At 44.8% G+C, this 15,232-nt stretch overlaps 1 protein-coding gene across 8 annotated transcripts in view; it reads right to left on the reverse strand.

The window, feature by feature from the left end:
- LOC140104934 (L-selectin-like) overlaps positions 1 to 15,232 on the reverse strand; it is a 267,146-nt gene that overhangs the window by 97,565 nt on the left and 154,349 nt on the right. For all 8 annotated transcript variants that reach the window (XM_072128728.1, XM_072128724.1, XM_072128723.1 and 5 more), the window contains one exon: positions 1,887 to 2,072. In XM_072128728.1, the coding sequence (XP_071984829.1) occupies positions 1,887 to 2,072 (186 nt within the window). The remainder of the gene's footprint in view (positions 1 to 1,886; positions 2,073 to 15,232) is intronic.

Genomic DNA, 15,232 nt, shown 5'->3' on the forward strand with positions numbered 1-15,232 from the left:
TTTTTGTGAAAATTGAGCGATACAATGAACGTTCACCTTCACCTAATGTGGCTACATATTAACAATGCAGCCCAGAACATGTCCATAAAGTTATATGTAACACCAAAAACACACACATGTTTCGGAGTTAAGTTTTTATTGTACACCATTCTCCATTATTTATACCTATGTTATGACATTCTCACTCAAATGGTGCACATCTAAAAGTGACTTTTATTATCTCATTAGCTTGGTTTATGGATATATAGTTACTTATTTGGGTTACCATTGTGTAAGGGAGCCAACAATACTTTATCTGTGTGAAGCTGAGTGCAATTTTCAGCAAAAAATGTTTAGTGCCCTGTGGATTTAATGTTCCCTTTGGAGCCTCTTACTGACTGTGACTGTTTATAAAACAGTTTTATTTTGAGGCCCCACTTTTGGTATTGCCTAGGGCCCCACTTTGTCTTAAACCAGCCCTACCCACAACCTGCAAGTCGTATGCAGAGCCTCTGGTTGCGCCTGCTGCCCCCAGAAAGCAATCAGCACCACCATCAATGTCCCTGGCACCGCACTGCCCTGGATCTTGAAGCTGGTCCCACAAATGTCAGAGATTTTATTACTTGCAGAACCACCTTTGCAGTTTATGTTCTCTTTTTTCCCTGCAATAAGTTCTACATTGGGAAGACAAATAGAAATATTGTCTCTGATCTCACCTCCTTTGGGCATGCGCAATTTAAGCGCAGCTCCAGGATGGTTGTCATAGAAACACAACAATCATGAACACGTGTGTCCAAGTACAAACGAACAATATGAAAATACCCATACATAAAAGTGACATACAAAAATTAAAATAAATGGGAATTGCAGGAGACAGCGGAACATTTAAACAATAGGACAACATTTCATTATAACAATATTGCTCGATAAAGAGGAGCCTAGAACTCACAGAAACACAGTTAGATCATTACGATTGTTCAATCCCAATGCCCCCAATGCATCACATTTTAGAATCCACTTGACTTCACGGTGTAGTAAGTCCTTCTGGCGCTCTCCACCCCTGGGATTCTTATTTAACCTTGCAATGCCAGAAAAGCCAAAGAGTGGGGTCACTGGGATGATATGTTCTAATGTGTTCCATGATTCTAGGAGAGCCAGTTTGTGGGGCCATGCCAAAATACAGTCCTGTTTCTGTGGGTCTAAGGCCCCTCACAAATGAGCAAGTGGGATGCATTGCAACTCACACCACACTCGCAGTGTGTGCTGGCTTGAAAGTCTGTCAGAACATTGAGCACCCACAACTGAACTTTAGAACTTCAGTTCCAATTGTCAGCACTCATCTCGTACATTCCAGCCACCACATGGTGCAAGTGTGTGAGGCGCTAGGAAGTGAAAGTTGCTACTAGGTTTTGATCAATATTTATAGACATCTAAATTTTTATTTTCAGTGCTTTTTCTAGTAACACTTAAATGACAGGGTGTTTGAAATGCTATGCCAGTCATGCAGGCGATGTTTTACAATCAGAGATTATCTGCAGTATGACGATTGCGGATGATGGAAAATTACTGTTATTGAAGTACAAAGAAGCAAAACATTAGTAAAGAAACAACATTAGTAACATTAGTAAAGAAACAACATGGGATCTGCGAGAATGGTTTTCTAAAGATTTTGCAGAGATTCAATCTTCAGAAAAAATATGGGCAAGATGGGTAAATATTTATTTTTTTAGTTTTTACATGACTATATTATTTAACTTTTCTTCTTAACTTTTCCAGCTAAAAGTTTAGAAATCTCTGTCAGGAAAAGCTTAAAGAAATAGTGCATAGTATACAAGCTAAAGCACTAGAAGTAGAAACTAGACTGATAAATATTTTGTTTCTAGAACAGCGAGGTCAATAGTCCATACCTGTACAATAGGGTACTGAACTGTTCCAATTTCCAGACTGGAGACATTGAATTTCATGTGTACCATTTAGAACAAATCCATCGAAACATCCATAATGACAAGTAGTTTGAAAGCTGAAGTTTCCCCATGGATGAAAACAATTCATGAATCCATGTGATTGAGCTGATAAATGTTGGCATTGTACAACTACAAAAAGATAAAACAAAAAGTTCACATTTTATTTTACCTCTCAGTGCATTACATGTTTGGTGTATCTAATTCTATCTTTCCAACTTGGTGGTTATAGATTATAAAATCTTGCAAATCTTACTCTGTAATTTTGTTTGTGTATGTACCACAATATTTAAAGCACTGGGAATTATGATGACACTAAAGATTTTTATTGTTATTATTAATAGCAATATAGACTAAATAAAATAAAATAGAGCCAAGCTTTGGTGCCCTATTGTGCCATAGCAGTTTGAAAAACAGTGTCTCTTCCAATACCTTATCCTCTCACAGTATTTTCAAAGAATAAGACTTCATTATACAGTGTGACCGCAACAAATGGACAGTATACTGATGCTTGTTGTTCTTTCAGAACCAGACTACTTTTAGCAGAAACTATTGGTGTAACTAGATACCATTGGGCCCCAGGTCAAAATTCTTAACGGGCTCCTATAAGGTTTCATCAAATCATGACAGTTTTCTGGCATAAATGCTTGCTAAAATTGACTCCAGTACCCTACTTCCCCCAACTGGAATCAAATGTAGCAAGGCTGCGTGTCTAATTTATGCCAATAAATCTGGTCTTGAAACATGTCTGCCACTGACTGCGTACGACTCAGGCCAGATGCATGCACCCGTGGAAACGGGCCAGTAAGTCGACAGACTCCTATTATAATAATATTGTATTTACATGGTAAAGTTCTCTCCACCTTGACACCAGACCTTCAACCAGAAGCAGTACCATACAAATAGCAGCCCGTGGTTCTCATAAGAAGCATGTGCCTCGTGATCACTCTTCTTCCAAAGGAGTGCATGAGACAAATGTCCTTATATTAAATTGGGACAGCCGCCCCCTATTCCTGCACACCTGGTTTTAGTTGCAGGGGGTACGTTAAATATTCTCATTCCTTTGCTTTTCCAAGAGGTCTGCAACTGGACGTTTCCACCAAGACATCCTTCAGGCTGGTCACTTTCAAAACCCAACCTTTTCACCACATAATATAAGTATTATAAATGGAACAATATATTTATATCTTTGAAATCATGGGAAATTTTTATAATATCCTGAGAATGACACAAATATTGAATTTTCACTTAATCTGTTGCCCTCTGGTTTTTATGTGTGTTTGTCAGATGTTTTTATCACATACAGAAATACAAGTGCAATCAAATTATGAGTAACAAAAGCTTTTATTGACAATTAGAAGGAGTTAATGCAGCAAGTCAATATTTGCAGTGTTGACCATTCTTCTTCAGGACCTCTGCAATTATCCCTGGCATGTTCTAAATCACCTTCTGGATCAAATCCTGACTCATAGCAGTCCATTCTTGCACAATCAATGCTTGCATTTTGTCACAATTTGTTGGTTTTTGTTTGTCCACCTGTCTCTTGATGATTGACCACAAGTTCTCAATGGGATTAAGATCTGGGGAGTTTCCAGGCCATGGACCCAAAATCTCTATGTTTTGTTCCCTAAGCCATTTAGTTATCACCTTTGATTTATGACAAGGTGCTCCATCATGCTAGAAAAGGCATTGTTGGTCACCAAACTGCTCTTGGACGGTTGGGAGAAGTTGCTCTTGGAGGACATTCTGGTACCATTCTTTATTCATGGATGTGTTTTAAGGCAAGACTGTGAGAGAGCCGATTCCTTGGCTGAGAAACAACCCCACACATGAATGGTTGCAGGATGCTTTACAGTTGGCATGAGACAAGACTGGTGGTATCGCTCACCTTGTCTTCTCCGAACAAGCTGTTTTCCAGATGTTCCAAACAATCTGAAAAGGGATTCATCAGAGAAAATGACTTTAAGCCAGTCCTCAGCAGTCCACTCCCTGTAACTCTTGCAGAATATCAGTCTGTCCTGATGTTTTTTTTCTGGAGAGAAGTGGCTTCTTTGCTGCCCTCCTTGACACCAGGCCTTACTCCAAGAGTCTCCGCCTTACAGTGAGTGCAGATGCACTCACACCTGCCTGCTGCTATTCCTGAGCAAGCTCTGCACTGCTGGTAGCCCGATCCCAAAGCTGAAACACTTAAGAGAGGGTCCTGGCCCTTGCTGGTCCTTCTTGGGCACCCTGGAACCTTTTCGGCAAAACCTCTCTCCTTGAATTCCTTGATGATGGGATAGATTGTTGACTCAGGTGCAATCTTTCTAGCTGCAATACTCTTCCCTGTTTTGTGCAGTGCAATGATAACTGCATGTGTTTCTTTAGAAATAACCATGGTTAACAGAAGAGAAACAACGATGCCAAGCACCAGCCTCCTTTTAGGGTGCTGTCACACGTCGCGTTTACCGCATGCGTTTAAAAACGCATTGCAATAGCTGGAGAGTGATTTGCCTAATTAAACAGCTGCTAACACCTGTGTTTACAAAACGCAACCGTTAACGCATTGTTAACGCATGCGTTAACGCATGCGGTTGTTAACACATTGTTAACGCATGCGTTAACATCGCGGTTAACGCATGCGTTTTGTAAACACAAGTGTTAAGAGGTGTTTAATTAGGCAAATCACTCTCCAGCTATTCCATTGCGTTTTTTAACGCATGCGGTAAACGCGACGTGTGACCGCACCCTCTAAGTGTGCAGTGGTGTGATTCTTACTTGATCATGACGGATTGATCTCCAGCCCTGTCCTCATCAACACCCACACCTGTGTTAATGGATCAATCACTGAAACAATGTTAGCTGCTCCTTTTAAGGCAGGCCTGTAATGAAGTAGAAATGTGTTTTGGGGAAAAAGTTCATTTTGTAGGCAGACTTTGCAATTATTAGCTGTTAAGGTGATCACTCTTTATAACATTCTGGAGTATATGCAAATTGCCATTATAAAACCTAATGCAGAACAATTTGTTATAATTAACATTTGTATCATTCTCAAAACTTTTGGCCATGACTGTACTGTTTACATGAAGTATAAAAAGTAAATGGCATAGTGTTTATGAGACTGCAAGATATCTGCTCTATGAATCACTCCCAAGGACTCAAGAACCCCATCTTTGGCTTGGGTTTTCTTTCTTTCATGTAGAACTCATTGATTACTGTGATAGTTTCTGGGCCTATCAAACCATATCTTGCGTAATCTAACTCTATCCCCCCAACCCCTTCATCTCATAACATTCCCCCATAATCATATTGTCCATCATGCTCTTCCACGCCTAGACCTTGGGTGCATTCCCACTTCTCCAATTCTACAAAATAACCTTCCTTGCCATTAGGAGACCTTTCATATAATAAAGTGACATTTGGGCCGTGCCCCTTACACCAAGTTTTGTGCCCAAAACACAATTATTAAATTCATTTGGAATAGTGCAACTAGATGCCTGTTGCAGGCACTCAATTACACCCTCCCAATATCGGACCAATTTTGAGCATCTCCAAAACATATGGATCATGTCTGCATCCACCAGATTGCATCTGGGGCACTTCTCCTCTTTCTTTATTTTTTGGAACTTGTTCAATACTTTAGGGGAATAAAACACTATGGGACAGATTTATCAAGTGCCTTAAAGTCAGAATATTTCCAGTTGCCCATGGCAACCAATCACAGCTCAGCTTTAATTTTACCAGTGTTCATGAATATTTTAAAGGGGAGCTGTGATTGGTTGCCATGGGCAACTGGAAATATTCTGACTTTCAGGCACTTGATAAATCTGCCCCTATGTACCTGGAAAATTTGGGATACTAAATAATTAAAAATTACCTGTTGTACGTTTTATCATTTTTAACGCGTCTACCCATTCTTCCATCGATAGATCTGCTACTTCCCTCTACCACTTTTCAAACAATATAATGGTGGAGGGGTCTTATCTTCACTTAGGACTATATATATTTTTGCCATTAATCCTTTTGATCCTAACTTGGATCTAAGAATTTTTAGGAGGGGATGCTGCCCGAGTTATCTAGGTGGATCAACATATCAAGTAGTAATCGTCGAAGCCCAGGAATCTCTGTGTCACGGGTACTCCTGCGACCCATATCTGGGGTCGCAGGCGCACCCATGTTCCTCCCGGTGCCCCAGTGTCTGCTAACTCACCCGTCCGGGGTTTAACAGCGCGTTCCCGTCTCCCATGGGGCGTGTCAGCTCTGAAAAATTTAAAGGGCCAGCATGCCGATAAATGCCGTTTGGCCAGCTGCCTTCCCTAATAAATTCCAGCCCTTTCCTGTGTCCCCTGCCAGATCTTTGTGCCTAGAGCCCTAGAGAAAGCTGTATTTATGCCTTGTGCCGTTTCTGATAATTCCAGTTGTGACCCGGTTCCGTTTCTGTAAGCAAAGCTTCTCCACGCCTGTTGATTCCGGTACTTCTCAGTATTGGTACCCAGACCCAGGTTCCTGCCTTCTTGGACTCTGGCTCTGCACGGAACTTCATGGATGCCACCCTGGTTTCCCGGTATCACATCCCGGTAGTCCTTCTCAACAAGCCTCTGGTTATCTCCTTGGTCAGTAGACAAATTCTCTTTGATCCTGTACAATACCGCACTGAGCCAACATCCATGCAAGTCGGGAGTCTGACCTTTGTGCTGTGACCCTCTACTTTGTCCCTCCTGCTTCCGTGGTTGCGGCTCCACGAACCTGTCCTTAATTGGAAGACGGGGGAGATTCTCTAGTGGAGACCTGACTGCCAGTCTCGTTGCTTGGAAGTACCTCATCCTGTGTCTGTCATGCTCACTTCCGTGGTCGACAAGTCTCTGAAGGGTCTTCCTGTTGCTGGGTACATCTCCCCCACAAGGACAGGTTTACCCATTATCTGTGCCAGAGACTGAGGCTATGTCAGCCTACATAAATGAGAATGTGCAGAAGGGATTCATCCACAAGTCATCTTCCCCTGCTGGTGGTGGATTATTCTTTGTGGCCAAGAAGGATGATTCCCTCTGTCCGTGCATTGATTACCGCAGCTTCAATAAAGTCACAGTGAAAAACCGCTACCCTTTGCCTCTCATCACTGAACTTTTTGATCGCCTACGGGGTGCAAAGGTTTTCACCAAGCTGGATCTGCAAGGGGCATACAACCTCATCGGAATCCGTGTGTGGATGACGGCCTTCATTACTCATGACGGGGATTTTGAGTATTTGGTAATGCCCTTTGGACTCTCCATGCTCCATGCAATGCTACGTGCCACTCCGAGACTCCAAGAACGCCAATCTGATACTCTGAAGAAGCCTTCACTAGGCTGAAGTCTGCCTTTGCCTCTGCACCAGTTCTCACAAGGCCTGACACGGAGAAGCCTTTCCAGTTGGAGGTTGATGCCTCATCCGTTGGTGCTGGGGCCGTCCTTACCCAGAAAGGGTCATACCCTCACCTGCAGTTTCTTCTCCAAGACCTTCTCAGCTGCCGAGGGGAATTATTCCATTGGTGATTGGGAACTTCTGGCCATAAAGCTAGCTTTGGAGGAATAGCGCTATCTTCTGGAAGTAGCTCGTCATCCAGTCCATAGATACACTGACCACAAGAATCTCCTGTATCTCCAGACTGTTCAGCATTTTAATCCTTGTCAGGCTTGCTGGTCTCTCTTTTTCTCTCGATTCAACTTCCTGATTCACTTCCGTCCAGCCGAGAATAATGTCAAGGCCGATGCGCTCTCTTAAGCCTCTGATGTTCTTGGGGAAGAATCGGCTCCTCATCATATTGTCCCTCTAGAACGACTGGCTGTTGTGGCTCCTGTGGACCTACAACAGCTTCGTCCTGGCAAGGCCTATGTCTGACCTGCTCTTTGGAAGAGGATATTGCTTTGGGGACATTGCTATCGTGTGGCTGGGAACCCTAGGGTGCAGAAATCTGTTGCCCTCATATCTCGTTACTACTGGTGGCCAGATCTGGTCAAGGACATTCGAGATTTTGTGGGTATCTGCGCTTCCTGTGCCCATAACAAGTCATTATGTCTCAAGACAGCAGGTCTCTTGCTCCCGTTGCCTATACCCAGTTGCCCATGGACTCACATAGCCATGGACTTTATTACTGATCTCCCATCTTCCTCCGGTAATACAGTCATCTGGGTGGTAACGGATCGCTTCTCTAATATGTCCCACTTTATTCCTCTGCCAGGTCTGCCGTCTGCTCCATGCCTTGCAAGCCTGTTTTTCCAGCAGATCTTCTGGCTTCATGGACTCCCCCTGCACATTGTCTCGGACCATGGGGTCCAGTTTGTTTCCCATTTCTGGTGGTCTCTGTGGCCGTTCCAGACTTCGATCCTTTACTGCCTGCCCTGACCTGTTGCTACTCTCCGATCCTGTGCTGCCCGTCCACGAGATTGCCTGCCATTTCACGCCTGTGGAATGACCTGGTGGTACCATGCCGCAGCAAGTCTAATCTGCTTTGCGGCAGGCTCTGGTGAAAACCGGTTGCCACTTAGACTCCGGTCCCAGGTAGTGGCTTGTGATATCGTCTGCAGTGGTTCAGAAGATCCGCAACCTCTGAGCCTGACACTCTAGATAGCATGAAGTCCTGCTGGGAGAGGCCACTAAAATACTGCAGACAAATTGGCAGGATCCATCTGTAGTCCCTTGTCAGAGATAATGTTCCCTAGGAATGGAAGACTGTTCTGATGAAATTGGCACTTCTCAAGCTTGGCATATAGGCGATTGGCCCTTAGGCGCCTGAGAACTTGCCGTGCATGAGCCTGATGGGACTCTAGGTCCGTTAAGAACACCAGGATATCATAAAGATAGACCATGACACAAATATACATAAGGTATTCGAAAATGTCATTGACAAATTACTGGAACACTGTTGGTGCTTTACAGAGTCCAAAGGGCATAACAAGGTACTCAAAATGTCCTTGAGTATTGAAGGCTGATCCATTCATCGCCTTTACAGATGCGGATGAGGTTATATGCCACCCACAGATCCAGCTCGGTGAAAAACTTTCCACCACGTAAACAATAAAAAGTTCCATGATCAGAGGCAGTGGGTAGATGTTTAACACTGCAACTTTGAGACTGCAGTAATCGATGCAAGGACGGAGGGAGCCATCCTTCTTGGCCACAAAGAAGAATCCAGCACCAGAAGGAGAAGATGACTTGCATATAAATCCCTTCTGCAGAATCTCCTTCACATAGGCCGACATGGCCATGGTTTCAGAAGTACAGATAGGGGATACACTCGACCGCATGGAGGAAGCACGCCCAGTATCAAGTCTATTGGGAAGTCAAAGGGCCGGTGTGGCAGCAAAGTGTCTGCTTGCTTTTCCAAAAAGACATCAGCAAAGTCCTTTTATAAAGTGGGGAGACCCACCAGTGACTTGGCAGACACTAGACGAACCACAGGAATGCTGTGGAGCTGGGAGACCAGGGTAGCCTCCACGAAATTCCCTGGGGGGATGCAGACGCCGGATCGTGGAGTCCTCTGGTAGAACATGGACAGTCGAGTGAAGCTAAACAATAAATAAGTGCTCCCCCCTGCTTCCACGTCCTTCTCTTTTTCATAAATGGCAAAGAAAGAGAAACAGTACCTTTCCGACTCCAAAACGCAACACACGAGTAGGGATAGTATCCTATTAGGACTTTATTTTCTTGAGACAGCGTTCATCGGGGCATGCGTTGGTCTCGCGTCTGGTTCCTGTGTGGGTGTTGGATCTCCCGGCTCGGAATCCGAACCTCCGCACTGTTGGTTCCGTTAATTTCAGTCCATGCCAGCTTGACTCTCAGAAGGAAAAAAAGAATTGCAATAGTCCAACAGGTTTTGAGCTTACTAACATTTCTTTTTAATTGAAATACTCACAAAAAAGGATGTATAAAAAGGCCTTGTATATAAAATTGCAAGCTAAGTTTATCATGCCCGACTCAGAGTTTCACTGAAATGGCTTCTTCCAGGGCAAACGTTAATGATATTTATATTAAAAAACAGTACATCAATAATTCTTAATATATACCCCTACTATGGACATTGTTATATCAATATTATGCCCCTTTAGGGCAATACTAACTAGTATCTCTTAATGAGTTATTGCACACTCATCATAATGCATACTGAATAAATACATCTGATTTTTTTTTACTGTAAAGAAAGTGATAAAGGGTCAAAGTGCTTTTGTTAAATTGCTATACTTAAAAATAGAATAATTTAATCTCATAGAAAACATTTAATTTCAAAATCAGCATTAAGACCCAGCGGAGCCAGAGTTTTTAATTGGAAAATCCAAAAGGATTCTCTCTGACTCATCTTTTTTAACTAAATCTCCACCTCTCCAATGTGGAGACACTTGTTAAAAACTAAAAAAGAGGTACCTTTAGGATTTTTTGGGTGATGTTTAGCATAATGAGCAGATAGGGAATGATCTAGCTTCCCTTTTTTAATGTTCCTAAAATGTTCATTCACTGGCGTTTTTAATTTCCTTATGGTTCTTCCTACATATTTAAAGGACACCTGTCATCAGGTCTGTGTCACTAGTCCTGTCACTACTACCTGTTGGAGCAGATCACAAGGATCCCATCCCAGCCTTTATCTAGTTATTTCATACATTATTCATTGTAAAATCATCTATTTTTTATCATGTAAATGAGGCTGGTCACATGGTCAGAGGCAGTGATGTCACCCCTGTTTCCCCTCCCCTCTCCTCCCCCTGCTCATGTCTGTGTGTAATGTATAGTAAAGCATGGCTAGTGTGTGTGCTGCATCTGCTGACATACTGCATCCTCCTAATATACAGGTGAGAGACACAGACATCAGCTACACATGAATCTGATATGTTCTGCTGTAACATGGCTGCCTGGAGCTGTTGTACCTCTCACAGGCTGCAGGGGGCGCCAGCACCAGGAAGTACATCATTATACAGCCTCACATCATTATACAGGCTGTCAGTCATGCACTGGGGGTGTGGCTGTGCCCCCCACTCATGAATTAGGTGGACAGCTTGAATATGCTAATGCTTCATTGGACATTTCACAGGTCATTTGCATACAGCTTTAGGACCTTATTGCTTAGGTTTACAGGCATGTAGAGGGACAATGAAGGGATAGAGGCAATGCTCTCTAATGGCAGTTTATGAAAATATATTTAGTTTAGGGGGGGTTATTTTGCATGACGGGTTCTCTTTAAGGCCACAAGGGCAAACAATCATGTAAATAACTTTACTGGAATCATAAGTGGCAAAATGTTTTATATCATAAATCCGTGAATTATCGGACGATCTAAAATTGCCTTACAGTGTGAACATCTGTAAAAACCTTTGTTTGCTGTGTTTATGGAATAAGTGTTGGTGCTAATACCACTGTGTACTATATAATCTTTGAAGTGTTTAGACCGGCGGTGAACGATTTTTGGTTCCGTAAGTAGGTGTCCTTTAACTTGCACGCTGGTAACCCTGAAAGAAGCCATTTTGGCGTAACTCGTAGTCAGGTATGAAAAGCTTGAAATTTTATATACAAGGCCTTTTTATACATCCTTTTTTATGAGTACTTCGAATAAAAACTAATTTTAAGAATTTCAAAACCTGTTGCACTATTGCGATTCTTTTTTTCTTTAGAGAGTCAAGATGGCGGGAACTCCCCAACAGTGGAGAGGTTTGGATTCCGAGCCGGAAGATCCAACACCCACACAGGAACCAGTCGCAAGACAAACGAATGCCCCGATGAACACCGTCTCAGGAAAATAAGGTATAAGGAGTCGGAAAGCTACTGTTTCTCTTTCTAATTACCTTGCCATTTATGAAAAAGAGAAGGACGTATAAGCAGAGGAGAGCACGTATTTATTGTTTGGACTTTTTGTGGTTTTGTCCGACTTAGCGCAAGAGAAAAAAAATGGCAGTCTTTCATCTATTTATGTTAAGGTATTTGCAGTTATAGGAAAATTTTTATTTCTTTTGGTGTGTGAGGCTGCTGCAGGGAAGAGGGGGCAAAGGGGTGCGCCTGCACCAGTGATATGGCATATGGCAACCGTGACAATGGCATAGTTAAAGACTGTCTAGTCATACTTTTCAACTCCTATGACAGTGATGGGCAACCTTTTGAGCTTGGTATGTCAAAATTCGCCAAAAAACCGAGCATAACTCGGGTGGTGAGTCACCTTGACAAAAAGAAACATCATTTTGTGATATTTATAGTTTAAATAACAAATATGTATATTATTTAACTTTTAGGGTACTTTAACCCTAGGTTGTCTGATTGATCCTACCATATACTGGCATACTACAGTATGGCAGTATATGGGGATTTTCCACATCATCTATTACTATATGCAAATCGCACATCGTAATAGATTGGTTACAATCAGACACGTGTGGAAATGCTTAGTAAACTTCAAACTTTCACTCATGAAAGTTCCCAGGTTATAGCGAGGGCGCAGGCGCTGCTGTCTGCATCTCCCTTTTGCCCACTTGGCATGGAGAAGGGGTTAGGAGCAAAATAATCGCAATGTCTGGCAATTTGAAAGACATTGCGATTATTTCAGGGCTTGTACGTCACAAAACTGACATACAAGCCCTGATGACTGTCTTCTATCATACAATACACTGACATTACTCACTATATGATTGGAGTGGTTGACCTCCCTGGTCCCTGCTGTGGAGATGGTCAGTGTAGAGGTGGCAGCTTCTGGGACATGACAGAAGGCAGCAGTGATGTGGCCTCGGACTGTGCTGCCACCCTCCCCCCACCACAACTATCAGGAGCTACAGAGGAGTTTGTGGAGTTGATGGCCAGGTCACCTCTCCTGGTGCTGAGCCCCGGGATGATACATGCACTGACTGGAGACACGAGGCACAGCTCACACAGGGGGGCCGGCCCGTGTCAGTGAAAATGGCTACGCTTGTCATAGGTTTGCCATCACGGTCCTATGAGTTGATCTAGTGTACTGCAGAAAAGCGTCTGAAAACTGGCACAAGGCATTTTACAATTCCCTGTGTTTTTTTTGTAATGTTGTTTCACAAAGGGTGGCCTGATGCCGACCTAGGAAGACGTAAGCCGCAGAGCCCCCGGGACCCGATACCCTAATCACCTAGGCAGCCATCCCTCACCCTACCTCCTCCAGCCTGTTCACCGGTGCCGCGGGTACCTGTCATCACCCTCCGGTGGCGGTATCGCGGCGGTCACCGGCTCCGCGCCATCCCCCTGCACTCCAGCTCCTGCGGCCTCCCACGTGTCCCGCGCGGCGCAGGGACCATAGCCGCCCGACACCGCGGCTGCCTGTCGGCGCGGTGAGGACCATCCGGGGGTGGGAAAACCCCCTCCATACTGACCATGCCGCCGATCCAGTGCTCCATCCTGCCCTGCACTCTGCCGGAGGCGTCAACTCCTGGGACTTCCCTGCGCAGCCTGAGGCCTGGGCGCGCAGGATTAACCCTGACACTGCCGGACTGCAGCCAGGATTAAGGTAGGGAAGTAATTCCCCTGCTGCTGCCCACCTATGCCCTGGGACCCCAAGCTGTGTAGCTCAGCAGGCACTGAGCCCTCCATACTCCCAGTGATCCCCTGTTCCTGGATTCTGTTTTATATTAACCCTTGCAGTGCCGCTGCAATACCCCAAGTGGGTCTGGACTCTATCTCTGCTAATTAATGGACGATAGGCTCCTCGATTGTTTATCACCTGCCCTCTCTGCCCATACGCCATGTGTAATCAGAGGAAGACGGCTAAATTGCACAAAGCAGCGTTCCGGTCGTCTGCGCCTCCATTGGATGAGGAATCCGTCCATGAAGATCCTCCATTCCTGTCCCTGGAACCCCTGGATGCGCAGGAATGCTCCACATCCCAAGCTGTCCTTGCACAGATACAGTCGAACGCTGCCAAAGAGTTGGGGCAAAACTCTCCCGCACACAGCCTTGCTCTCCTCAGGGGTCCCCAAACTCCTCTCCCTCCCTTTTTGAAGGCTCCCAGAGCCCGCCACAGCTTGTAAGCTATGAGGATGGCAAGGACCCGCCTGACCCGGCCACTGAGCTGGACCACAAATTTGCAGAGGTGCGGGCAGCCATTAACGGGTGCCAGTCCAAACTTGTCACCAAGGTGGATGAGCTGCGACAGGATTTTGTTTTGCTAAGGCATGATGTCCATAAAGCCAAAGAGTGAATCACTGAAACTGAACGCAGAATATCTGAGGTGGAGGATGTCCAGAGGCCTATGCCGACACAGATCAGAGAGCTTCAGCGCCTAATATCTGCATCCATCGACAGAGCTGATGACCTCGAAAACCGCCTGCGACGGAACAACGTCAGAGTGGTTGGCCTCCCCGGAAAAGTGGAGGGGTCTGACCCTGTAACCTTTTTTGAAAATTGGCTCAAAAATGTGCTACCTGCAGATACCTTCTCCCCGTACTTCACAGTGGAAAGGGCCCATAGAGTGCCATCCCGCCCTGGCCCCCCAGGGGCAATCCAAGACCCTTCCTGGCCCGGCTGCTGCATTTTAGGGACAGGGACTATCCTCAGGGCAGTCCGTACCAAGGGAGAAATTCGGTATGCTAACAGCAGAGTGTCCTTCTACCCTGATTTCTCTGCATCGGTCAGGAAACAACACATACAATTTACTGAGGTCCGTGCCCGTCTCCGTGACAAGGGGTATAAATAGTCCATGATGTACCCTTCCAAGCTTCGAATTGTGGACGGTCAAAAGACTCGATTCTTCACCTGCCCAACTGAAGCACTTCACTGGGCTGATGCAGCCCCTCACGCTCCTGCTGGAAGGCCCGCACCTCCTGAGTGACTGGACAGATATCCTTTTATCTGATGTGCTATGACAATGCTGGACTTAGTCCTGAATAGATATCTCGGGGGTTCCAAATCACTGTTATGGTTTTCTAATATCGGTTTACATTGGGGTTCGCGCCTCGTGAATTGTACCCAATCACTGATGTGCTATCTCTTTTGGTCAACTTGGCCTGTGAGTCACATATGGCACTTCTCCCTCTTCCCCACTCCCCTCCCACTCCACCTTCCCCTCCCCCTTCTCTTAAAGTAATGAGTTGGAATGTGAGGGGACTCAACTCCAAATTCAAGAGGGCCCTGATGTTAGATGTCATTAAGCGACAGGCCCCCCATATTGTATGTATCCAAGAGACACACCTTACGGGTCAGAAAGTCCTCTCTCTGAAGCGGGCATGGGTGGCTATAAGGTTATCATTCCTCCTACTCTGTCTATGCTAGGGGAGTATCCATACTCATATCCAAAGCGCTTCCCATAGAAGTCATACAGGTAGCGCCGGATCACTTCGGCCAGT

This window comes from Engystomops pustulosus, chromosome 10 (genome assembly GCF_040894005.1).
Source record: "Engystomops pustulosus chromosome 10, aEngPut4.maternal, whole genome shotgun sequence".
Classification (NCBI taxonomy): Eukaryota; Metazoa; Chordata; class Amphibia; order Anura; family Leptodactylidae; genus Engystomops; species Engystomops pustulosus.